Genomic DNA, 27,323 nt, shown 5'->3' on the forward strand with positions numbered 1-27,323 from the left:
AACTGGCCTTGACCAACTATGTCCCATGATGCCACCTTGCCCTTCATACCAATTCTATGAGTTCAAGCAGGAATGAAGACTTCCTGCCTCTACTGGTGTGGCAGAAGGGAGTGGTGTTTAAGGTCATGAGAGGCTCTTTGGAAGAATACATGGAGATCTGGTTTTACTTCTAAAACACGGCTGGGCCCTGATATACTTGGTGACTTTATGTCAAATATGGGAGTAAAAATAAGATACTTTAATATCAAATTTGAGGATCACATGAGAGGATTTTAAAAGCATCCCCCACGCACCCCCGACTTCTAAAATCTAGATTGTTTGAATACTGATAGGTTTCAGTGAAAGCCTATAGGATTTCCTTTCCTGGAATCCGGCGTTGAGGGGCACCAGGTTCAGCTCAGTAAACACAAGTCAGAGAAACCACTATTGTCAAAACTGCTGTTTGCCTCCTTATAAAGCTCATACTAACCAATAAAGAGTGATCAGAAAGCATTTAGGAAGGAAATCATGATAGGAGGCACGGACCCTACAGACGTCCGCGGATCAAGGCAGAATCCCAAGACAGGAATTTCACTTAGTCTGGTAAAGTGTTTGAGGGGATGGGAAACCTAGGCTAGGACTCTGCTAACTGGAGCAGGTGAATTACTCAAGGGAAACATGTTCTTGGGGTTACTCTCCACGAAAGTGAGAAACTGGCCTTTTCATCAATGTTCTTTAGTGTTTTTGACAGAGGTGGTGCTGAGTTGGCTGGGTCTCTACTCTGGCCAGCACCACGTAGATCTCTGGTTCTCAACCTGGCTGCAAAGTAGAATTACCTGGTGCCTTTTAAACAATCCTGATGTGTGGTCCCATCTCCAGAGATTCTAATTTAAGTTGTCTGTAGGTGTAGTTTAAACATCTGGATTTTAAAAACACTCCCCGCGTGATCTTAAGGGTGGCCAGCCTCGTAAATCACTGGCATAAACTTGAAGTTTTCTAAAAAACCTTCCTCTTCACATCCACCACCCTAGCATTCAGCTTTCCAGCGCTTGGTTTGTTTTCTCATCTTTCTCCCTGCCCACCCCGCTCACCGCGCCCCCCCCCCCCGACCCCCCTCCCCATGCATACTCCGCAGGATGGTGACTTTCTCTCTGTAGTCACACTACAGTAGTTGCCAAGTAGAATTCAAGAGATGTCCCTGGTAAGTAAGAATTCTGGCGAAGAAAGCGATTCTCATGCAAACATGGTACGAACAATGTTCACTCCCTGCTGTGTTTGTCGCTTGACCTGTTTTCTTGGGTGTTTCCCACTTGTCGTTTTCAGATTAGTGTCCTAGGACACAATACACACTGTGGTCTTTCCCCCAGTCCTCCTCTTGTTGGCATTTGACAGACCTCCTAGTTGAACGCACCGCGTCCCTGGGTGGGCACTATTTCTCAGCTCCCGGGAGCAACCTCAAAATCCACCGCACCTACCGCTCAGCTTGCAAACACTCAACAAGCTTAATTTCCACTTGAACTAATTCAGGTTCCCAGAAAGCAAAGCCTGCGCCACTTAACCACTCCTCTCCCCTCCGTTTCTCCCCATTCCTTGGTTTACTTAAGAAAGCACATATTTACAAGGCACGTCATTGCAGGCCCCTCCCATGCAAAGACAAAGTTTCAGCGTTCCGCGCCAGGGAGCTCTTCTCCCTCTTTCTCCTGCTGGGGTCCCCGGGGGCCAGTGACGCTAGAGCCCCCACCCTCACCCCGCCCAGCACCTGGTGCACGCAAATCCTTTCTCCACCGGTCTCTACTTCGCTGCGTCTTTTGGTGATTCAGAGCCCAGGCCCCGCCCACGGCGCTAATTTAACTCGGAACGCGGATTGCAGAACTACCGCGCGCCGCTGCTTCTTCCAGCTCCTCGCTCGAGCCCGCCCCGACCTAACCGCGGAGGCCCCGGAATCCCGGCGCCGGGTCCCTGTCCCTGCGCGTCATGAGTCCCGCCCGGCCGAGGGCCCCCGCGGTGCTGCGCCTGCTGGGCGGGCTGACCCCTCGGCTGCTGCTGCTGCTGCTGCTGCTGCTGCGTCCCCTGACAGTGCGGGGTGAGTGGGGCCCGGGGACGCCGCTGGCGGCGTAAATCTTTAGGCGGTGTGGGAGGGGCGTGGCCGGTCTTCGCGACGACCGAAAAGCCCGCGGACTTGGGAGGGAATGTGGGCATCCCTAATGGATCCCGGAATCCTCTACCTTTAAGGATCAGAGCTCCTGCTGGCACGATCCCTTGGGACGGGAGGAGTCCTTCCGCCGCTCGCCAGCAATTAGGAAGCTTGCTGTGCCAGACCCAGCTGGCAGGGCTTCAGGCGTGGATGGCTGAGGAAACAAACGCCAGGAAGCCAAAATGCAGGGCTCGAATAGCTTGCATTCTTAGCATCTCTCTAAGGTGGGAGGCCAAACAGTTAACAGCTCTAGCCTCTAAACAGAGTTCAGTCGTGTACAGAGGCAGTGCTCCAGGTTTGCGCCTCACTTCCAGCTGTAATATTTCAAGGGGGTGTCTGTCTTTACTGTGTGCCGAGTATCACACAAACATGTGCAACAGTATCTATGTGAAAGTCTAAACCACTAGATATATAAAAAATATATTTTTTAAATAACGAAAGGGAGGTGTTTATTTTTGACTATTTTAGTCTTAAATTAATTGACAAGAAGCCTGGCAAGTTCTTGGTATGGCAGTGCAGCATTGGACGGACGTGTTATGAGTGCTTCAAAAGCCTGTTTATCTTATTCGTCTCGGGAAAGGAATGTTGCTATGAATTGAAAAGTGATAATTCCTTCAGTTCTGATTTTTCCTCCCTAGGTGACTGCGGTCTTCCCCCAGATGTACCTAATGCCCATCTAGCTTTGGGAGATAATACAAATTTTCCTGAAAAAAGCACAGTAACCTACAAATGTAACGAAGGCTTTGTAAAAGTTCCTGGCAAGCCAGACTCAGCGGTCTGTCTTACCAGTAAATGGTCAACGGTTGCAGAGTTTTGTAATCGTAAGTTCTTCCTTTCTTTTCAGAAGAATTATGGGACTGGAACGTTTCTTAAGTTTAGTTTTAGCCCTCTTTGGAGTGACTGGTAATTGATAGTTTTCTAGCATTATTAAACCCCAGGGTGTATACCTGTTGGCATTTCACAATCTAGCTAATTGATGGCGATGGCATTACTTTTCGAAATTAGTCCTGCCTGTTCATTAACAGGTTCCCCCCCCCCAACACTGTAACTCCTGAACTGATTAACAGAGAAAACAAACAATAGGTACTGTTTAGGGAGTAAATTATCTGTAACTATGTTTGGCAAATACCTTGAGACACATAACGTAGGTGTTCTATTTTTTTTTTAATTTCATTTTGTGAAGTAGGACTTACCAAATAAAATTCTATGGTACTATTTTAAACAGTTCCCTATTTTTAATCTCCAAATCTATCATTATAGGCATAGCCTAGAATGGACATATACAAGTAAAGATAAAGATGAGACTTGATTCCTACCTTTGAACAATTTGGAGCAGTAGAAGCTACAGTAAATATAGAAACTGCCACAAATATTTTTTGAAATCAGGTGTGAAGTCAGCTTTAACTTTTTGTTTGTATCTATCCGTGACAAAAGGCAGGAGGTTGAAGTACATAAATCTTGCACTTGTATCATGTTTTAGAGTTTCCAACTCTTCTACACATAGTACTTCATCTGACCCTCCAGACAACTCCATGAAGTGAGTTAGGGACTTAACCCACGTTTTACAGTCCAGGAAGCAGGCCCCCCAGTTAAATAGCTTCCTTGAGATCAGGAGCTCCTTATGCAGGAGAGCCAGGGTTGAAACTTGAGTCTTTTGACTATAAATCTAATGCCCCTTGTGCTACACTGTATACTATAAATTCACATTTGCCTGGATGTTTACAGTTAGTAAATACTTTTATGTACATCATTGGTGCGTCTGATCCTTCTCCCACTGGGTTGTTCTGGGCATTAAATGAAAGTACTCGATAAATATTAGCCATTAGTGTTAACTGTTGTTGTTGTCCAGGACTCTAGCCTAAGGATCTAGAAATGTCTGTTCTCATCTACCCCTGTGATTGAGTTAGTGCCAGAACTGTGCCAGGCAACTTAAATGGGTTATATTTTCTGAATTGTAGGCAGAGTGACTTCTACGTACCAAATCTACTTCACAGGCTTCTAGTAATTAGGAAGCGAAAATTTATATGTGAATACTGCTTGATATGCTGTAAATGCTATAGTAATATTAATATAGTTAAATACCGAACATGTACAAAGAAATACAGAAAAAGGAGTGATGTAAGGACCAGATAATTAAACATAGATTATAAAATAAAGTGATTTTTTTTGTTGTTGCTTTTATTAATTTTGTTGTTGTTGTTGTTGTTACTACTTTTAGGTAGCTGTGTTGTCCCAACCAGGCTACTTTTTGCGTCACTGAAAAAGTCTTACAGCAAACAGAATTATTTCCCAGCGGGTTCCACTGTGGAATATGAGTGCCGTAGGGGCTACAGAAGGGACCATACTCTGTCAGGAAACCTAACTTGCCTTCAGGATTTTACATGGTCCAAACCCGCTGAATTTTGTAAAAGTGAGTATAATTTTAAAGAGTATTCTTAATCATTTGGTATTTGGGGGAATAAGAGTTTCTTCCTTCATGCATAGCAGAAGTCTGAGTGTACATCATTTAGAATGATTCTTAAAAGAACCATTAGAACCATTTTATTTTAAATTAGACAAACTAAATCCCTGTGAGATAGGAATATTAATTTACTCACCAGCTTCACATTTAATTAGTTTAAGATTACCTAAAGTGAAATAAGTTTATATTCTAAATAAATTTTGGATTTTTGAAATTTTGAAATTGGGGAAATGAAGGTAGGATTTAAATAGTCTACAAAGAAGGAATATCAGTAGTTCAGATGATGAATTTGCATAGGTGTGCCTGATAATTTAATGAGAAAAATCAATTTGTATTCTCTTCTAGAGAAACCATGTCCTAATCCTGGAGAAATAAAAAATGGTCATGTCATTATACCAGACGGCATATTATTTGGCGCGTCCATCTCTTTCTCATGTGACACAGGGTAAGTGTGGTCATACTAAACGCTACATTTAACAAGTGAAAAAACAAATTCGGATTTAAGATGGCAGCTTCTAGATTTGTGGCCGGTGTTCACAAGCTAGCAGCGGTAAAACAACCCATCTGCTCAAAGATCCTTCATCCTGAGCTCTTCACAGTTAAGTTTAATAAAATGGGGCAAGAAAGGAAGACTTCTTATGGCACCCAAATTCTCTCAATTCTTAGATTTTAGTATATATGCATTCATTATAAAATTTTAAGTGTAATTAGTAAAGGAAAAAAACTTGTGATAAGCTGATACTTGTAGAAATTAAATCCTTTCACTGCAAATATGTAACTAATGTTTAATTTACTTAAATAATGAATTTGATTATGTTTTTTTCTATATGCAAACAACCTGTTATAAAATACCATAGGTTAAAAACAATTGCTCCTGGTGTGAAAATACCATTCTGACCTAAGGTCTTTCATAGGTTCTCTGTGCGGGGAAAAGGAATGTCCTCATACAGTATCATCAGCGTTTCAGATGCTGCCAGAATCTCCATATTCATTTTCACATTTAGTATCTGCAAATTGAATTATGATATTTTACTCTATGTGTGTCCCTATTCGTTATAAAATTAAAAATAACAGCATCACTTGTCTCCTGTACTAAACACAGATGTTTGGATCATTAATATCATTAATATAAAATCTGGGAGTACTTTGAGCCCTTTAAATATAAGTACATTCTATTTTTCTAGGAAGTCTGTATCAATCTTTTAGAACTCAGAAAGAGAAAATATTTAAGCATCTGTATCCTTTAAAAGTGCTTTTAAAACACTGTAATAGTTTCCGACATGTGCCCCACCCAAATCAAAAATGTTTTGAACGTCTTGTATTTTTTAGCCTTTGATGTCACCCTTTTAAATATCATTTTTATATTTTCCTTTAAAGGACCATATGAACTTTTATCAGCCATTATTTTATCTCCACCTACTGGTGCCATAAATATTTTAAGATGATATTGTGGAGAATTTAAGGGAAGTCCAAGTATGTGTGCATTGAACTTAACTTTTTTCTCCCCTCATTGTTTAGGTACAGATTAGTTGGTGCAGATTCTATTTACTGTTCTCTTGTGGAAAACACTGTTGGGTGGAGTGATCCATTGCCAAAATGCCAAGGTAGGACTGGAAAATTCTAAGCACTAAGGTTGTGGGACTGGATAGGCAATGATAAGTTACTTTCTGCTCATTAAGAATTATCCACAGTATATATCTGTGGTACCTTTACCTTCCAACCTGTGAGTGTCTTATCTAGTGTAAAGACCTTTATTAGTAATGCTCCTTAATTTATTGACAGTGGGGATAAAGGATTAAACACAAACTAAGGTTTATATTGTGCTTGGTCATTTATAATCTTACCATTCCTTCTAAGAGTCAAGTGAAATAGATATGGCTTTTTTTTCCTCCCATAATTTTTAATTTTATGGATTAAAACACTACTGATCAGAAAGTTTGTATCACTTGACCCTATATCCCAAAATATGTGGCAAAAGAAAGCATTTAACCCAGATCGCTTGACTTCAAACCTTCATTCTTCATTCTTCTCAAGACCCGGTGTTACCGCCATGCCTCTTTAACGATTATTAACTGAGCTAATTATCTAGAAATGTTTTAAAGTGTGACTATTTTTTATCATTAGAGAAAGAAGCCTATATAATAAGGAATATGGTTTCTGAACTTGGAAACCTTGTCTTCTCAAGGGGAGACAGGGCACAGAGATAATTTCATAAATGGATGTATCAAGTCAAATGTATGTGCATTAGAGCCACGTCTCTTAAAAATTGACAGGAATAAATATATACAACATTTAAAAATGTAAGCTTCCTTTCTCTCATCCTCATTAAAAATATCGCTAAGTTGAAGTTTTTGGTGTTATTAGGAGCAGAAAATTAGGGTAGGTGTAGTGTAATTTATCAAGCATGTATTGATTGACACCCTATGGTAAGGAATGAATGGGATATAAAGACAGAATGAAGCCTTGCCAACCAGGAGTTGACTCCTGCCACACCCACCTTGCACCCCACCCTCTATCTACTATTTCTCCTTTTTTCCTCATTATTATTTTCAAATATCCATTACTGTTCACCATCACCTTTCCTGCTTGCACCATCCAGTAAGGGATGCTGTAAATGATACTAAAGCAAATATGGAAAGCCAGGAGGAGCTGGACCTTATCTTTTTCTGACACAGGCAACTTGTTACAATGTCTGGACAAGCAGTCTCCCCCTCTGAGGCCAGTATCTTTACAAGCAACTGCTGTGATGAGTTTCACAGAAATGTGGACACCAAGCATGCATTCCGGCATCGAAGAGCAAACGCACTCTCTCTTCGTGCTTGCCTGTGGCTAGGCCAGGCCCTGCTCCCTGTCTGGTATCTTCAACTTCATCCTGATGTTCATGTTTTCCTCTCTGACTCTTATCTCCCTCTCCAACTCGGCAAGCACTGACATCTGTGTCCCGCCGGAACGAGTCCTTTTTCCTCAGCAACCCCAGTGCCTTCAACTCTCCCAATAAAGCCCTACTTCTTTTAGGCGCTTATTTTCCACATAGCTTTTCCATTTGACAGTATCCAGAAGATCAAGTGGAAAGTATAAATTCTTAAACAACGAGCTGTTTCACCTCAAGTATGCAGCCCTGTCTTCTGTAGACACACGAGACAGCACTGATGTCCATGTGTGGAGGTGGATATGAAGGTTTGCATACAAAGAAGGAACAAACAATTTAAAAACTATCCTTGGTTATTCATCAATCAGAGGTGATACTCGTTGACCTCTGAACGAAGCCTCAGTGTTAAAAGGATCTGTTTCCCTTTCTCTCTGCCAGTGTTTTCATTTTCAGAACTAATTTGAGTTGCCTGCTGGTACTGTGCTAGCCTGGGGTCAATCCCTGTTATGTCATTTCTGTCATCCCGACCCTTCTCTTTATCTTAACTTCCCACTCCTAATCACTATAAATAATTTTCCTTTACCTTCTCAATCTACTTCTCAAATCTGTGTTTTATCCTCCATCTGTGTTACTTCTAATATAGTTTATTATCCCTTATCTGAACTATTGCAGTAAGGGCCACCCCTAACATTTTCAGGGTCCAGGACACGAGTATAAATGGAGGTCCCTGGTGTAAGACCCAGCCGTTCTTAAGTAAGGGGTCCCCTTCTTGCCCTGTGTGGGGTCTCTGATGCATGTAAATGGACAGCTTGGCCTACACACCCAAGTTAGTGTCTCCTATGACCCTTATCCCCACTCCATTGAACTTTGACTTAAATGTGGACACTTCAGAAGTATAGACCATCCTCAAGAATATGGCTCAGGAGAAAGGATGCCCTCAGGCCCTGAAAGGGGTTTGGTTTTGGCACAGGGAGTTCTGGGTGCCAATTCCTGGAGAATGATTTAGAATGGGGTGGGGGAGGAGCTCTTATTGGACATATCCCCTCAGCCCTGCAGATTCTCCATCCAGTAGAGAGAGGCACAGCCAGAGGAGCGCCAGGGCATGGCCTTTTAGGTGTGGGAGCTAGGGCAGGAGTTTCACTTGCTTGAGTGCAAAAATGACACTGATTACATTGGCCTCCAGTCTCCATTCTTAACCCTCTGTTATTGTTTCACTCAGTCTTCCCGGTGATTCATCCAAAACACAAATGTGACCTGTCTCTTTCCTTCTTAATGTCTATTAGTGTCTCCTCATCACGTACAAAGTCTAAACTTTTTCATATAATGTACAAGGCTAGCCGTGGTCTACCGGCTTCTCCACGCACGTCTTGCCTTCATGCTTTACACTCTACGCATGCAAATGGCCCTGGTTTCCATGTACCTCATTGCTTTTCATGCATCTACATCATTCCTTATGCTACTGCCTCTGCCTGGAATGTCCTTCGGCCCCTTTTTTGCTTGGCTTTTTCTTTTCTTACTATGGGTCTGCTCTGGTAGTTCTAGAAGTTTTCCCTGACCTCCCTGCCCCCCAGGCTGGTTAACTGTCCTTCTTTCTTTCCACACCCCTGTGCATCCCTCTGTGATAACCCTCACCGTTTGTATTAAAATGATCTCTTTGAATGTCTCTTCCCACTGTATTTTAAGACACTGAAACTCTGTCTTACTTGGATTTGCCCTTCTATTTACAGAACAATGTCTGATATGTATTAAGCGCTCAGAAAACATTTGAACTGAACTGATGGTGATATGTGTTGTCATCAGACACCCAGCCCAGTGTAAATCAGATTAGCTTGTTTTTGTTCCTTGCTTTGATCAACGGCCGAAAAGTAATTTATAAATTGCTAGTGTTCTCTGGGCATTTAAGAGCATTTGCTGTAATATAATTTGATGTTCACAATGTGGTGAGATTGCTTTCTTGCTTAAAAAAGAGGAAAGAAATACAACTTCCTGTTTCCAGAGAATGTGGAACCATTAAATTTTTTATCAGGGCATCTGCCTGGGAGGAGCCTCTTTTTGTAATATAATTAGAATAACTCTGCTTGAATGTTTTTACAAATTCTATTTAACCTGAAAGTCAAAGTGTAATCTTGACTTTCCATTTAATCCATTTAAAATCTTTTGTTCTATTCAGAATGATCTATTCCTCTTTCCCAAGCATGCCACTTACATTCCCAACTCCTTTCATTTGGCATCATTACTGCCTGGAATGAAGAGCCCTCTTCTCTGCTCTTTCTTAGAGGGATCCATCTCAGGTTTAAATTTGAAGTCCATTTATTCTTTAAAGTCTCTGCCCTGCCTTTGCCTCTGAACCTACAGCATTTACTTTTACTAGCACTGGTTTGATATATAACATGTGCAAGCTTTACAATAATTTTTGTTTTACATATGTGTTTTCAATCTTACTGCTTCTATAAATTGGTCTCAAAGTTAGCCTTCATGTTTTATAACACTCGTATCCAAAGCTCCAAATATACTACCGATTACTTAATAGGTATTTAGAAGCATCCCTTGTTGATAATCCTGAATTTAGAAAAATGGTAGATTTTGATATTTTTTAAATAAAATCTTTAACATATTTTAGTCTTACTTATTTGTAAAACTACTTCGCCAGTTTGATTAATTTAAAATGTGTTGGATTTTTTTTTTAAAGAAATTTTTTGTCCAGAACCACCAGAAATTGACAATGGAATAATTCTAGAGAAACAGGAGAGTTATGCGTATAGACAGTCTGTAAAATATAAGTGTATGGAAGGCTTCACCCTGTATGGAGAGCGCTCTATCTATTGCACTGTAAAAGATGACCAAGGAGCGTGGAGTGGCCCCCCACCTGAATGCAGAGGTAATCAGTTTGCAGAGCAATATTTCTGTCTTATTCTTACCCGTAGGTCTATATATATATATATATATATATGAACTCCTTGAGAAATGAATATAAAATCTGTATATATGTATGCTTGTATTTTTGGAGGGGGATAAAATTTTCACCAGAGTCTTAAGTGGGTCTATGACTTCCAAAAAGGAAGAACCACTGATATGGAGAACATACAGTAATATATAAATAAATAAATAGACACATGACCTCTATGCATTTATCTATGTATGTTTATATACACACACACATGTTATATAGACACATACACACGTCTCATGTTTTTAGTGAATTAGCTTAAATTTGCTGTTTCTTACCATGTTATTTTCAATGAGTTAATACAGATATCTCTTTGTTTACACAAAGTTTATTTAATTTGGAGGGAATCTTAGCTTGAACTGAGGAATCTAGATAATGATCATATATGTTGTGACAACTAAGAAAAACTCTTGCCTGTCTGTTGACTTCATTGAATTATATTTATCTATTTTCCGCCTCCAGAACTTCTCTTATTGAGAATGCTCTCTTCTTCATCTTTCTAGAACTCCCCACCCACCCTTACTGCCTTTTGATACCTGGGCTGTTCTTTCAGAGTCTTTTGAACTGCTTCTTAAATACATCTGTGAAGACGTATTTAGATGATCAGTGAAGCTGAATTGTAACATTTCACAGGACCAGTAAGAGACATTTGCTTAAGCAGTGTCATAGTGGAATATGACTCAAGCAAATGCTACTTTTATAATTATACTTGAAGTCTATTAGCATGCATTTTTAAATATCATTGCTTGTTAAAAATAGTTTTTTCATATAAGTGGCACACATAAACATAATGAAGCAAAATGAAAACCATGTAGATGATTGTATAAAATGAGAAGTTAAAGTCTTGTCTAGTTTTCCTCCAGAAGTAACCACTGTTTACAAATTTTTGTTTTATTCTAGAAAATAAATGTACATACACATATTTCTTTTTTTTTTATCATATCAGTTGTATGGATATATATCATTTATTTAACCAGTGTCCTATTGAAGGAAATTTCGTTTTTGTTCTAGTTTTTTAAAAATTATCACTACAAAGGTTGCTACAGTAAATATTATTGTACATCTGATCACTGCACATGTGTGTAAGTACATATTTTGTGATAAATTTCTTGCAGTGTAATTACTGTATCAAAGGTATATGCCTTTAACTTTTTGATAGATGTCACCAAGGTTGTTTCCAAAGAAACTGTACCAATTTACTCTCCTACCAATCGTTGTGCTGGTTCTCTGCACCAAAAATGATGATGGTTATTATGATATGGAGATGTGACAATATAAGTGGTGAAAATTTCATTTTATTATTTGAATTCACTTAATTATGAGTGAAGTTTGGTATTTTAAAAATTTAGCCACTTGATCCTCTTCATATTTATTTTCCTGTGTTTTATTAAATCATCAGTTATTTAGAGTTTACAACTCTGATAATGCCTAAGGAGGTCATGGCAGATCAATGCTCCCTTCAAAATAACTAAAACACCTGGGTAGCTTTTTTTTTTCTTCTTTAAATCATATTTTAAAGGAGTAAGTTCTTCTCTCATGGGATCAATTAGGGCTGAATGAACCAAAATTCTTGGAGTTGGGGAGTGAGGGCAAACCATTCTGAGCTGTGCCTGGGCAGAGGATCCATCTTAACTCAAATAAAAGACCACTGCCAGGAAAGAGAGAAACTAGCAAAGCCTTCAATGGTTGTAGTGAGTTAGGATAATGCACTGGAAATTTGAAGTCTTCAAATGCAGACCCAATTTTTCCCAAGAGCCATTTGTTGATTTCTGGGGGTACAGGTGAGACTGGGGAGCTGGACCCAATTCTTCCAAAGTGCTAAATGAAATCTCCCTGAACTTTATGGCGTTTGGACAACAAACCCATCGGAGAAGCAGGCCTGTATCAAGTATGTAGATAGTCTCCCCCTCATGACATCCGAGCTCACTTTGAAACTGTGTGGTGAAGGAGGCTAGGTTGCTGGGCTGGGGCACTGCTAAAGGACAGACCTGGATCTCCTGCAGTCTCTTAGGTCTGAGGAAACAGATCCACCAGGCTGTCAGATTAAAAACCCAGAAGAGCCACTTACAAGGAGCAGAGGCAAGAGTGGAAATCTTACTGAAACTGTAACCTAGCTCAGTCTCTTATAGGCTGAGGATGTGATCACCTCAAACCAATCTGCCTGTCAGAAAAGGAGACCCTCCCTTTGTAAGAGCATATCATCTGAATGTTTTATATACAATGTATGGCATACAATAAAAATTATTAGACATGCAAAGAAGCAAGAAATTATAACCAAATTACAAGAAATCAAAACTAGATAAAGAAAATCTAGATAATTGAGTTAGAGAAACGAGATTTTAAAATAAGTGATCAATATATTTATGCTATTAAAAGAAAAGATAAATAGAGAACTACAAGAGAGAATTGGAATCTATAAAAATGGAGTAAAATAGACATTCTGCAACTGGAAAATATATCTAAATTTAAGAACATAATAGATAAGTTTAGCAGCAATTTGAACATAGCAGAAGACAGTATCAGGAACTGAAAGAGAGGTTAATTAAAAATGCCCAAAGTGAAACACAAAGAGGAAAAAGAATGCAAAACATAGATCAGGTTTAAGAGATATTTGGGACATGTAAAATTCTTCTAACATATGTTAAAAAAAAAAAGGAGAGTGGAGGGTAGGAGAGAGAAACAGAAGAAATATTCTAAGAGATAATGACTGAAAAATTTCCAACTTCGGAGCAACTCATAGCAAGATTTGGAAACTCAAAGCAATGATAAAAGCATCAAGAAACAAAGACACATTATCTTCAAAGAAGCAACAATAATACTGATCAACTGACTTCTCAACAAAAACTATGGAAGCCAAAAGACAATAGGAGGAAATTTAAAATACTGTAAGAAAATTGCTGCTCACCTAGGGGTCTAGACGCAATGAATATATCCTTTAAAACTGAATGCAAAATAATGAAGATGTTCTCATACAAAAACTAAGGGACTTTGTCACCAGCAGACCAGAACTGTACAAAATGAAAAACTAAAGGGAATCCTTCAAGTAGAATGAAAATAATTCCAGGTAAAACATGAAGATGCTTTATAATTATCCTTTATAGCATCCTGTGAGATAGGTAAAGGAAGCAGAATAAATGACACACAACATCTGAGTGCTAGGCAGAATTCGTGCTGATGGTGCTGGCAGTGGCAGTACATACTGGGTGGTAGAGTGTTTTGCTTCAGGGACAGACACTGTGAGATAACTTCGCTAACTTATTTTCCTGGTTCCCTACAATAACGCTATAAGATCTGCTTTGTTTTATCTTCATTTTACAGATGAAAAAACCGAAGCTTAGAGGGATTAGAAAACTTGAAAACAGTCTCTAGGATGTGGTCAAACAGACTCAGGTACTAATAGGTCCTGCCTTGGGGGCAGATGCAACACAGAGTCAAACAGGCACTGAAGACCTAAAATTTTAATGTCGTTAGATTTTTGATTCTCAGAATAGAATCTTTACCGAATTTGCACTTCAGATGGTTATCTCATATAAAATCCAAAGGGAAAACTAAACGAATGTATATAAAGTTGGTAACCAATATCAGGAGAGGGGAAGGGAGTTATTTTATTCTGATTGACTTTATTGCTTCAAAAAAGAAGTGAAACAAAACAAGTTTCCAAGGTCACTAACGTGTCCTGAAAGCTTTGGGAAAAGTAACTGTGTTGGGATTATCTTTGTTGGTTCAAGGTTGCATCCTGCTGTTCTTTGGTCTTGGCAAGGAAGAAAGTCTTTGAGAGAAACTATCTCTATTTGGGTGTGCCACAGAATGAGATCGCTGCCAGCTCTGACTTTGGTTTCCTTTTTTTCCACATAGAAAACAGTTTAAGAATGGTACTACTCTAGTATAAATCTACTTTAGTTTACTATAAATATAATTTATATCAAAATGAAGACAATAGAGCATTTTGGTTCCTTGGGAAATATATGAGAAGACTCGGTTTCCTAAAAGTCATGTTTTGGTGCTTGTGGGGAAGGAGAAGAGTCATAGAGCAAACAATTGGTTCCTAAATCTTAATTTGGATACTTTCTTTAGCTAATTTTATTTGTAACATTTTTCCTCCATAGGAGCTTCTCGAGTATCCGAGTTCAGACCAACAGTTCAGAAATCCACCACAGTAACTGTTCCAGGTACCAAAGCCCCATCAGCTCCTCAGAAACCCACCTCAGTGAGTTCTCCAGCTACGAAGTCCCCACCATCTCCTCAGAAACTCACCACTGTAAATGTTCCAGCTACAGAAACCCCATCAACTCCTCGGAAACACACTACAGTAAATTCTTCAGATATAGAGAACCCACTCAACCCTCAGAAACACACCACTACAAATGTTCCAGCTACAGAAACTCCATCAACTCCTCAGAAATCCATCATAATAACTTTTTCAGCTACAAAGTCCCCACTAACTCCTCAGAAACTCGCCATTGTAAATGTTCCAGCTACAGAAACCTCATCAACTCCTCAGAAACCCATCATAATAACTTCTTCAGCTACAAAGTCCCCACTAACTCCTCAGAAACCCAATATGGTAAATGTTCCAGCTACAGAAGTCCCACCAACTCCTCAGAAACCTACCAAAACAAATGATTCAGTCACAAAACCCCCAAATTTCCCCACACCAAACACTCTCTCTCCAGCAGCCCAGAATCCCTTCAAGACAAATGCTTCTGCTACACAGGCCGTACCAACAACCCAAAAATTCACCACAGCAAAAGCTTCACTTACACAGAATCTTCGAGCAACACGAAACTCCACTGCTCTACATCCCCCAGTGACCAAGGGTTTCCACACAACACAAAGATTGACCTCTGCTCATGTTACAGCAACGAAGAGTCCAACTGTTTCCAAGGCAACCACGCGTTTTCACACAACAAGCACCTCAAAAGGACATAAAAGCCCTTCTTCAGGTCAGTTGACTGTTCAAGTTTCTGAGTATGGATCTGAGGTGTTTGGGTGGAAGTTTCCACTTGATTGGGGTTGTAAAAGTAAACAATCTCTGATGTATTGTAGGCAGAATTTTTCTTCACACTTTTAAGTTCTGACTGTCTTTCAGAGGCAGGCTTGGATTGTGCTAGGGCAAATCTTTAAGAAAGAAACAGTTTGCAATAATATAGAAAAAACATTGTGGGTCCAGAAAAGCAATGCTAAATTAAGGTTGGTGAAGAAATGCTGGTTTTTTTTTTTTTTTAATAGTAGCTCTAGAGAGTCATTTAATTCTTCAAGACTCTTCAAAGAACTAAATATATATAACCCTTAAAATTGATTTCCGGGTCTGATTCACTGACAAAGCCACTGAAGGAACTCTCCAAAGCACTAGAGTTGCTAACACGGTAAAGCACCTTAATAGTGTCCTCTCAGTAATTGAAAACACAAAGTTCTTTGAAATAGTTTATATTAACTCTTTAAATGACAGTTTTTATGAAAGCAGAGTAAAATATGCTGTAGACTTTAGAAAAACCTGTTGAGTGAATGAAACTCTTCTGCCTAATTCATGCTGCTTTGGGCCACCAGGATGCCTTCTTGTTTTACAATTTGCCTAATGTGTTAGCCATTTTTATGGACATTTCTGTTCTCGAATAGAGAGACTTTTTTTTTTTTAGTTCTTTGGAAAATCTTATTGACACTGAACCAGGAGATAATTTTTTAAATTATTTTAATTTTTCATTGAAATCCACAGACATGCAGAAAGCTATGTAAAATATACATATAAGGCTTAATAACTTTTCTGAAGCAAATAATCATATAACCACCACACATGTTGAGAAATAGGGCATCAGCAGCCCCTCACTTTCCAGATGCTCTGTTGGTCATGGACTCCATCTTCTGAAGTGAGACTCTGGTTTTCTGCTCCCTGTGCCATGTGACATAGGGATTTCCCTCAGCTGCATGTATGCAAATCTCATTCTGGCAGCTCACCTCCTGCCTGAGCTCTCAAGGTTTCGCTAAATTTCTGCCTAAGTGACTTTGCTCTTACTGCCTTCAAGTATTTGTGGATTGTTGTTTTTCAAGATTTTGTCCAGATTTCAGAATTGCTGCTCTCAAGTCCATTTGGCCATCACCCAGAATTTTTAAGAACTTAAAACATTATTATCATTGAAATTCCCTTTGTATGTTTCTTTATTCCATTAGCTAAAAAGCCAAATACACACAGATAGACAGAATCTCATGCCATTTAGTTCCCCTCTTTAAAAGGGGAACTTCAATTCCTGCCTGCTTTTGAGCACTCTTTAGTGGTATCAAATAGTTGTTTTTTAAAATTGTTTTTACCCATCATGCCCATGTTTTCATAATGATTTCATACATTTAATAATGGTTATCTGGAAGCCGATTTTGCCATTACCTGAATCTTTTTAGGAATTTAAATATTACAGATATTATTGGTGAAGTTCCCTTGCACATTTCCCCACTCCCATTTCACTTGCTCTCAGGCCATCACTGCCTCACGTTTGGTGTGCAGGCTTCCTATCTGTTTTTATGTCACCATGCATAATACATAATACTGTTTTTGTATTTTTTTTTTATAATTTATGTCCACAGTATGTCATATGTTTCATTATCTAACTTGACTTTTTGCACTCAACATTGCTTTTCTGGGTTATATTCATACATTTAGATTCAGTTCATTAATTCTAACACTTATATGGGGTTACTGACTTCTTAAGTTTTTATGACATCTCTGGGCCTAAATGTTTTAGGCTGAATATGTCCAATTTTTTAATGAGACAAGGCAGAGAGAAACAAGTTTTATTTATGCAAATTTGTTACAGAGCTAACTTTGTTGAACTGTCTTTCCGCAAAAATACAAGATAATTTAACAAATTTAACTTGAACCTGAGTCAACAATTATTACGATAAAAATACAACCAATGTCTGGATCAAATTTGTCTTTTATGTACAATTAATTTATTCTTTAAATGTTATATACCTTTGTTTGCTTTTATTTACAAAGTCATAGTGGCTACTTATTGACTGTGTAACATGGTGGCTTACACCATGCACCTTCCATTTGTCAACACTAGCGAGGCCTTACAACAACCTTGACTTGCCATCAAGTCATATAACCAGATTTACAGGCTGTTTGTTTCAGTGTTCAATAACTTTTTTTCATATTTTATGTTTATCATGTTGACTGTTTAATAGATCTAGGCACTGGTATTCCTGTTCCTTGATTATGTTAATAATGTCTAATTGTTTTCATTAATTCGTTTATAATTATTTCTTTTGGCTATGAAAGTCTGAGTTACTTTTGAACTTTCAAGTACAGCTGATTGATCTATAAATATATTAAATGGCTAGCAAATCAGTGACTGCAAAATATTTTTATTTTTGTAATTTTTTCTTTTTTTTTCTCCTTTAGGTGCTAGCATCATTGCATCTGGTAAGTTTGGCTCTCCAGCAGTTAAAAGAAATTGTTATTACTGTGGAATGTACCATCCATATTCCTGGAAAAGAATATTGTCTTTTAAATGTCTTAGGAATACTATTAAAATGCAGTGTTTACGGGGGCCAAAGAGAAAGCAGGTAAATGCATTTTATCGACATGTTTTGTGGACACCATTAGGTACTCGGTATGTTCCTAAGTATTCCCAACCATGTTCTTGTTCCAAGGTAATTCTAGGACAACTTCAGATCATTTGGCCAATCAATCGAGTATTATTACATGCCTATTGTCTCAATTCATCATTCTAGTGGCTAACAAATCAGAAAGGGAGAGCGTTATCAATACAGTTTTTATCCTCAAATATTTTATAATTAATCATACACTACATTTTGATCATTTCTAGATTTCCATCCTATCCCAAGTAAAACAAAGAGAATGCTACCTTTGATTATATCCTCTCCCTTTTCCTTTCCTTATCAGTGGTTTAAAGCAAAGTTATCTTTAAAGAAATATTCTGTTGCTATAGACATGAAGCCAAAAACAAATACCCGTGTTGCAATTCCTTCTAGCATTTGGTCCAGCCTTTCTTTGTTCATAAATATATTATTTGATGTTATGCATTAACAAGATTCATAAGCTCCTAAAGAAGATGGTAAAAGAAATGTCTGTTGAGAAACAATTACAGCTAAAATTGGCATATTGATAAGTAATGTCTAACAGAAAGTACACTTATAAAAAAGTGTATATTTGGATGTAAGTACTTATAAGCTGAAGTCTGATATCTTACACATGCGTGAATTAGCCAAGGGACTCTAAAACTGAAAGCAGGTACTTTATTATTTTTTATTATTATTTATTATAGTTTTTATATTTTAAATGAACTTTTTTAACCTTTTATTTTTTAGATGAAACTTTTTTTAAGCTAAGAGATTTATGTGGAAAGATTCCAACAGTTGGAATTCACTGTGTTCGTTCTATATTTTAAATAAAAAGAAATGCATTCTAAATGAAAATCTCATGATTTAATGATTTACTGTTAACAACAGTGACAAATTTAATAGATGAGCTTTTTCTTACCAGCTCAGCAGCATTCAGTGAAGGGTGGAGGTGCTTACTATTTTCTCTGAAATTCTTTAAGTGTGTGATTTCCCAGAAACCTTCCTTATCTTAATGTTAGTTGCAATTCCAGCTTGTGCTCAGAAATAGAGGAATTCCTTCCCTCTTGAATCAGTCATATGGCAATATTTTTCTTTGGGATCCTATACTTATAAAATATAAACCTGAATATTATCTTTATTTCTTAAATTTGTTATGTGAATGAGGTCAGTTTTCGTATTTTAAAGATAAGCAAACTCTACTGTGAGGAAATTTCTCTTACTGATTATACGGCAAGGTACATGAATGATACAAATGATATTAGAACTTTGCAAGTATTTGAATTTTCTTCCTATTTAATTCTGCTAAGAAAGAGAGACTGACTAGTCTTAGAACTTCCTCATCTGCCGTTTAAGTGAAGCCTGCATTGTGAATTTTAAAGCTAAGTCTACTGGGTCTGTATCAGTGATTTTCAAAAACAATTTTTTTTTTTTTTTATCCTTGCCCTTTCCTCCTCAAGGAGCTTTTTAGGTATTTTTTTTCCTAGTCATCCTCATGAAATATTAATACTACAGATACACTGTAAATCTACTTATATGCCATATGCATATCTGTACTTTATATATAAAAAAGTAGTATTTTTTCACTCTTTTTGGATGATATAACCCCCATTGAAAAATACATTCTCCATGTAGTTGTGGGGCTTTCTGCTTCTGTTTTTGTTTACAATGTCTTATGGAAGGAAGGCTTGTGCTTTGGACTCAGACCTTGGTTTGAATTCTGGATTGATTTTTTTTTTTCGTTTAGTAATAATTCAACCCAAGTGATTCACTTAGTCTCTCTGAGTCCCAATTTTCTAATTTATGAGATGGAGATCATGATTTGTGCTTAAAGTCTCAGAAGCTTAATGAGATAATAGATGTGAAAACTACTAGCATAATGCTAAAAATTGAACAAATATTAGCTCAAAGAATTCATAGAATGCAGTCACTATTTTTATCCTAAGATGGGTTTCTGGTAATTTTATCATTCTCTCTGGCCACGCCTTTACTAGGGTAATGTTTGCACATCTGCTGTGTGGCAAGTATTGTACTGAAGATTTTCTATGCATTATTTCATTTACTTCTCACTACAGTTCTATCATGTAGCCGTGTCCCACTTTATAGCTGAGAGAACTGTGGTTTTGCAAGATTTTTAACTCGCTCAAGGTCACACAGCTATTAGGCATTTAAATAGAGGCAGATGAGTAGTTTTTCTAGCACTAGGTCCTTGAAAGGATAGAAAGATTCATGTCCTAGAACGGCTCTACTCAAATTTGACAATTAAGATACTCCTGATTCTTTATAAGTATTACTGTTTTTTCTCCATTGCTGAAATCTTATATTGTGACATTCATAAGTCCTTTATGAGGTTTAGGTCAATTGAAGGAATATTAAAGAAAAAAATTCAAGAATACTTTGTGAAATAGCTAAAATACTTTTTCTGCATCCTTTAAATACCACATGCATATTTACTTATGCTTTATACATCTACTTGAATATGGCGTATGTTACAGACCAGCCCAAATTGAAGCTCACTTTCAAGAGTCTTGAATCATCAGCGGTGATTTGAAATGCATAATTTGTTGATACAGGGATCTTCAATGTGTCATATTACCTATTTTGATGCCTGACAAACTTAAATCCCATTATAAAGTCACTTCAATTATCTAATACACATTATTCAGAGTTAAGAAGTCAGATAATCATGCAATTTTTCAGTGATCTGTTTAGTCTGGAAAGAGAAGTGTGTGAATTTCCCTTACTTAAAAATTTTGAAGCATCACAGAGGCACAGAAAATCTAATGATAACAGCAAGACAATTCCAGGGTCCTGTGGATGTTACTGAGGAAAGGTGTTGAATCCTGATTTATACAATCTAAAAATTTAAGATTTACTCGAGTGCACTCTTTTTCTCTCTACAAAAGTCTCTTTCCTTGTAACTTCACTTGTCCACAGACCTCAGTCCCTTTTATGTTAAATAAGATTATAAAGAAGAACAAAACCTATTCCCAGCTTTCTTAGTTTTTCATAGTATGTAGACTACATTTCCACTTTGTTGGTTATATAAGCGAGGCTCTTTGAAGTGCCAGGATGAATCCACTTCTCTTCAGAAAAGGAGACAAGCATCACTTAATGACACCATATCTTGTGTTTAGATTCTGACTTGGGTTGTTCAGGAATAGAGATGATCATCTAGACATTAATGTAATACCCATCTAATATAAATTCTGTTTGAATAATCTCAGGTGTGTTTATTGAGAATATTATGAACAGTTAAAATCATGACCTGAACTTGGGGTTAGAAATAGGTTTTTCATCTGGTGATAAACTATTTGATTTATCCTTTTATGGTCTCAGTTTTCTCATTTGCAAAAAGAATGTCATTCAGTGCAATTTAATAAATATTTACCAAACACTTCTGAGTATTTACCAAGTACCATGCTAGTTATTGGATGTAATAAGATAACTGGGGCAAACTGCTTTGCATGTTTTAAGCACTATGTAAATACAGTTCTACATAATGGGGAACATTACTAAAAACCTCCTTTTACTCGGAGGAAAACATATTCTAAAATTATGTAGTTCTGCTACCTAAGAGCTCTTCAATTAATAATTGAGAACATTAGAATCATAATCATAATTTCACTTATGATTTCCTAGTTTCACTTATCCCAGGTTGTGTAAATCTTGACACTGATTCACCGCTGGATGATTTTTAAGGTCATAAACTACTGCCTTTGTACTTTAAAGTTTTCTTTATTTCTAATTGGGGAACTAATACTCTCATTAATTTACTGAGGAATCCTTTACTTAGAATTCTATTTCTTGTATTTCTGTATTTTGCGCTGGTTTTCTGTTAACATATCAACCTTCACACACTTTTCTTCTAGAATTACCCATATGTGCTGACCAGTGACCTAAGAATAGGCTTTTATTTCTGTCATCCAGGTATTCTGATTCACTTTACAATTTTCTATCTTCACTTATCATTCAAATTGAAAATGAGATTTTTTTTCTGCGACATTTGAAAATGGTGGGATTAATGGGAAGTGGTGAAAGAAAAAGAAACCCCATATTCTTGAAGAATCATGATTTATTTTAGGAATACAGTCTTTCCAAACTAATTTCATGGTGCTAATGGATCAGTTAAAGGAGTTGATTGGGTAAAATACTGTAAAACCTGTGGTAGAAATAGCTGTGTTTAACTTTGTATCCATACGGTGGTTCAGTTGTGCAACATCTACAGTATTTTGCTCATTTGGAACTAGATAGACTTATTAATCACATTAGCTTCAGTTGCTTTTCTAGTGTCATCTATAATTTTCTTCGTAGTACAGATCAAAAGTAGAGTTCAAGGACTTTGGAGGGTGAAGTGGGGAAGAAAAGGGAGATCAAAGGTGGTGAGGGGAAAGGGCAAATGGGTGGTTTTGAAAAGAAAGGTTTATGTGTAAAAATACACTAGAAAATATTTTTGATGTTGATCAACTTATTGACCAATTATTTGCTGTTGTTCAACTCAAAATAGTACATTTAATCTTGAAAGTAAATATTAGCTTCCGCAAATGAAATTTTATCTGCAATGGACTGAATTCTGGAAAACATATTCTGTCGGCAAAGTGAGTTTTACTCTCCATGCTCAAAGGAGAGGATGGAAAAAGGCCACCATTTCTGTCATCTTTGCTATGAACTAAGTAAATGGCTTTCCCATTAACCACACATGTAAGCTTCACACTTCTGAGGCTCAGTTTACTAATCTACAAAATGAGAGTGAACTCCAAGACACCTTCACGTGCTGAAATTACATAAGGCAATCATTAGATTTAAATAATCAATGATCAAAGCCTTTAAAATGGAGCGTGGTGGGGTTGAAACATGGGAGAATCCTCTCAAAGCTGTCCAGTCTTATTTGAGCATCGTGATACTTCATTTTAAATATATCATTTTTCCTTGAAAGATAACAGGATAAATAACATGCAGTTTTTATTGTCAAACTTGTGACATAAGTAAGCCAGATACAAAATACAAATCATGTTTCCTGTTTTTTTCTTGATCTTGCTTCATAATCACTATATTTGTCATTATGAAACTACACTGTATATGTGATTTTGCCCATGTTTCTGTATTAACTGTTTTACCAAATTTTTTCCCTCTCAAGGAATTGTTGCTGCTACTATATTAATTGGTATCCTAATTCTAGTCAAAACTTTCTGGGACTATGGAAAATCAGGGTGAGCAGAAATTCTGATGATTTAAAAAAATTTCTTATCTTCTTTCCAGTAAAACTTGCCACTGTACCAGTAGATTACTTTCTTAGCTTCATTGTATTTTTTGACATTCTCTTTCTTTATTCCTTTTGTGTATAATTACTATCCTGGGTGAGCAGAATTGATATATTTAAAATTTTTTTTTTAAATTTCTCAATATGTATAAGGGCATTCAGGACAGTGATTTGAAAGCCAGAGTCTCATTTTGCAATCTATTAATCAACTCACCTTTTTCCCGGTTCAGTACAATTTATGATAGTGTCTGTGTGTTGAACAGACGCAAAAGATTCTAGGAAAAGAACCTCTAACATATGGCTAAGTCGCCTGTGACTAGAGCTTTTTCTGAGTTGTATTTATTAGTAGATGCCAGTCTGTTCAAAATCGGCTCAGTGGTTAAGAGAGGAGGGTCTGGAACGTGACTGCTTGATTCCAGTTCTGGGTCTACTGTTTACATGCCATGTGACTGTCAGCAGCTTAACTTCTCAGTTTTCTCATTTGTCAAATGGGGGGAAATACAGTCCCTACTTTGTAGTATCTGCTTCATGAGATCAAATGAATTGCCACCTGTAAAGAGGTTAGAACTTTACTTGACACATGCATGGTAAGGACTCGTGGTGAAACGGCAACATACGTACACAAAAGTCAGTATCTGAAGCATCTGATCTGCACTGAATACATGTGTTAAATATGATGTCGTGGTTGGCTCTGATGTATCCTGTAGACAAACAGGGTATTATTTAAATTGACCTTTTTCTGTTTTATAGATTTCATTGTTCAGAAAACGAACTGTGGAGTTCACACAAGCTTGATCTCTTTCCAAAGTGCCCTAATGCTTCTTATATTTTTGTATTAATTTTATTAAGAACAACTATATTTTAATACTCTTACTAAATTGCCTGTTTCAAGTCTTTGGGTGATTTAAGCGATCTGCTTTTTATTCTCCGTCGCTCTTTCCCTTTTCTTTAAATTGATAATATTATTTAAGCTCATTATAAGCTAAAGTATGTAAACGTTCTTTAAATTACTCAATGGTTCCATCTTTTACTAAAATATTTGACCATTACGTCCTGGTTTTTTCTAAATAGTTTTTACAAATATTTGTTTATGGCCAATAAAATATTCTAAATGCTGTAACAGCAAATGTAGAAAAAATATAACTTTTCTCTTCAGATTTTTTCAGAAACTTTTTAAGACTGTGGTTTAGAGCCCAGCAAAAACGAACAGAAATTCTAAATCATATGAAGTGAATTAAGTTGGCACAGATGCTTCAGGAAAAATACTCTGGAAAAAAGAGTAAACCACCAGTCTTGTGTACTTTCTTATGTTTTTTCCAGCTCTCCTTTGGAATTGGAGCATTATCAATTTACTTTCGAAAGCCAGTGCTTTGGGGCTTAATAGGTGAGAGGAGGTGGAGTGTGATGAGTTTACAAGAGGCTCTCCCGTGGCTAGCATCAGTTTTTTTAGATACTTTTTGGTAAAATAATTGGCCATGATATTTTTAATAGGATGAAAAGTGCTGAAATGTAGGAGAGAATATTTGTTTCGTATTTCATTGGGTTTTGCAGCAAATCTAATTCTTCTATTTCTGAATCGGGAAATTCATGCGAACCCCTAAGAAAAACTTTGCCTTTTTCATGTGCTCTTAAAACCACTCCACTTGCCTTATTTTGGAAGCTGTGAAGGATGAGAGCTAACTTTATACATTCCTGCTTATTCTCCCAGTTTCATACAGATTTAATTAAAAATTTGATGTGAATGATTGAAGGTGATAATGTACCTTCACCTGGTGATCCTTTGTGCTTGCCTGTCAAAGGATTTATTCACATCTTTTAGTGTTGGGTATGTATGATACATTTTAGTTTACAAGAAGAATGTGATTGTAAGCAAATGCTGATAATTGCTTTTTGATTGAAGTTATACCTTCATAATTCAATGAGTGTTTTCCTTCTCTGCTACTCAGCTCTTACGATACTCGTGAGAACAACAAAGCGCTTAATGTTAGGTTTCAAAATGTAAGTGACTGACGATGCCACAGAAGGAAGACCTTCTGGTAATTTCTAAAAGGTATATGGTATTATAAAATCCCATTTCTGTGTCTTGCAAAATGTCCACCAGTATAGTTGGCTTAGGATTTATCGGTGACTATTTAAGGGTAATAGAGACTTAACCCTCTATTATAGTCAGAATTGTTTCTCTTTGTTGAATGAGGGACTAACACATTGACTCTTCCATTAGTATGACATGTCATCCATCCTCCACTCTTCAGCAATATGCTCATCATCTCATCCTGGATTTTGCACTCCGTTTATTGTAATGATTGGCTGCTCACAATGCTACAAATTTGGGGGAAAAAAAAAAAACAACCCAGAAATACATTCAGGCTTACAAATAGGAATGCCTTCATTGTGACTGTTTGCATCCTGAGATGATTGGCCTGAATTGTATTTGCGTCTCCTTCTGCTTGATGGCTTTTAGAGTTTCCAGTGTTTAAGAAATATTAAATCTGTTTTAACATATCTTTTATAAGTCATGTTTGTAGATCTTGTGAGATACATCTTTTACATTGTTGTGCCAATTATTATGCAAAAGTAACTTAATGTGTATGTATCTATGAAACCTTCTAGGTGTCTTCTTTTGATGAAACTTTCTTCTATTTTGGTGGATTTTCATTGATTTTTAATATGAAAGTAACTGGGTTGGTTCTAACTTGGCTGCTTAATCCCAAGAAACTAAAAACTTAAGTGCCATATTTTCATTGATGTTACTAAAGCTACTGAACTCTAAACTCCATGCTGGCTGAGGTTGTCCATACTCTGTAACTAACTAACTTTGCATTTGTTTTGCATGCCAAATTAACCGATTAATTCTTTTTCATGGTTTATCACATAGTAACTAAAAAATTAATGTATATCACTAGTAAATAAAATTAATTTGATTTACCTTTTTTTTTTTTTTTTTAACTTTCAGGACATGCATGTATAACACTGACAGTTTTGCTTGTGATGCTAGCTACCATTGGCTAGCTGACTTAGCCAAAGAAGAGTTAAGAAGAAAGTGCACACAAGACCACAGATTATTTCTAGTTTCTTAGAACTTTCTGGTGGAGTGGATACAGTGTATGTGTTAGTGCTCTTTGTTTTGCATGCCTTCAATGTCTTCAATTGCATAGGAATGTCCATGAAGCAAGGAGAAACGAATCTGTCCTGGAATCACATTCTCAACACTCCTAAGACTCTTGAAAATAGAACAACTCCCAAGACTGAGAGTGATTACTTTCCTAAAAATGTGGGGAAGTAAAGAGATTTGTTCATGCTTAGAATCGGAGCAAGAAGAAAAGGAAGAAAGGGATTTTTTTTTTCACCAAATCTGTAATGTTACTTTTACTTACAAAGGAAATAAAGTTTAAAAACATTATTTGGATATTGAAAACAAACAGACAAAATACTAAAACTAGTCTCTTCTAAGAAAAATTGCCAAAGAGAGATGACCCACATTATAAAGTAATTTCTTCTTGACTGTAAGGCATTTTCATCTTTTCTTATTCCATTAAAATGAGTTTGCATCATTTGGCAAAATATTTTAAAGAAAAGACATGCTAATGACACGAGTGTTGAGTTTCTTGGGTTAGTTGGTAGCCAAGGAGGAGTACAGAATGAAAGAATAATTCTTTCCTTGTCATACTAGCCCAGATAGTGAATTCACCCCTTATCTGTAAGATGGATCAGCTATAATTTTGTTCTTAGGACTATTTTTTTTTGGAAAAAGAGCCCTGTGAAAGGGCAAAAGATATCTTGTTGACTTAATGTCTTTAAAAGTACCCAGAGATATTATGATATTAATATAAGGAAAGATTCTATATTTCTGAAGTGAGATGTTCATAGCCAAATCATAAATTTTATTCTTTTATAATAATATTAAGATTAATTTATATTTATTTATGTCAGCAAACACATTAGTTTTACATGTATACCAAGAAAAGTTCAAGAAGATATGTAAAGAAAAATTTATTTTCCCTAAATAGAAATAAATAATTGATCACATGTTTGTCTCATGTG

General features: G+C 36.9%; 1 protein-coding gene across 4 annotated transcripts; it reads left to right on the forward strand.

Annotated features, from left to right (window-relative positions):
- Positions 1 to 1,620: 1,620 nt before the first annotated feature.
- Positions 1,621 to 27,323, forward strand: CD55 (CD55 molecule (Cromer blood group)). 4 transcript variants are annotated; one of them, XM_014568358.2, is made up of 11 exons: positions 1,621 to 2,062; positions 2,812 to 2,994; positions 4,392 to 4,583; positions 4,980 to 5,079; positions 6,153 to 6,238; positions 10,193 to 10,381; positions 14,557 to 15,393; positions 17,844 to 17,864; positions 23,160 to 23,232; positions 25,229 to 25,332; positions 26,236 to 27,323. In XM_014568358.2, the coding sequence occupies exons 1-10, from the start codon at positions 1,954 to 1,956 to the stop codon at positions 25,290 to 25,292; spliced, it is 1,854 nt and encodes a 617-aa protein (XP_014423844.2). In that variant the 5' UTR covers positions 1,621 to 1,953; the 3' UTR covers positions 25,293 to 25,332; positions 26,236 to 27,323. The 4 variants fall into 4 exon arrangements, with proteins under 4 accessions (XP_014423844.2, XP_014423846.2, XP_014423843.2 ...); XM_014568360.2 differs by lacking the exon at positions 23,160 to 23,232; XM_014568359.2 differs by lacking the exons at positions 23,160 to 23,232; positions 25,229 to 25,332 and having other exon boundaries at positions 1,622 to 2,062.

Source organism: Camelus ferus, chromosome 23 (genome assembly GCF_009834535.1).
Source record: "Camelus ferus isolate YT-003-E chromosome 23, BCGSAC_Cfer_1.0, whole genome shotgun sequence".
Taxonomy (NCBI): Eukaryota; Metazoa; Chordata; class Mammalia; order Artiodactyla; family Camelidae; genus Camelus; species Camelus ferus.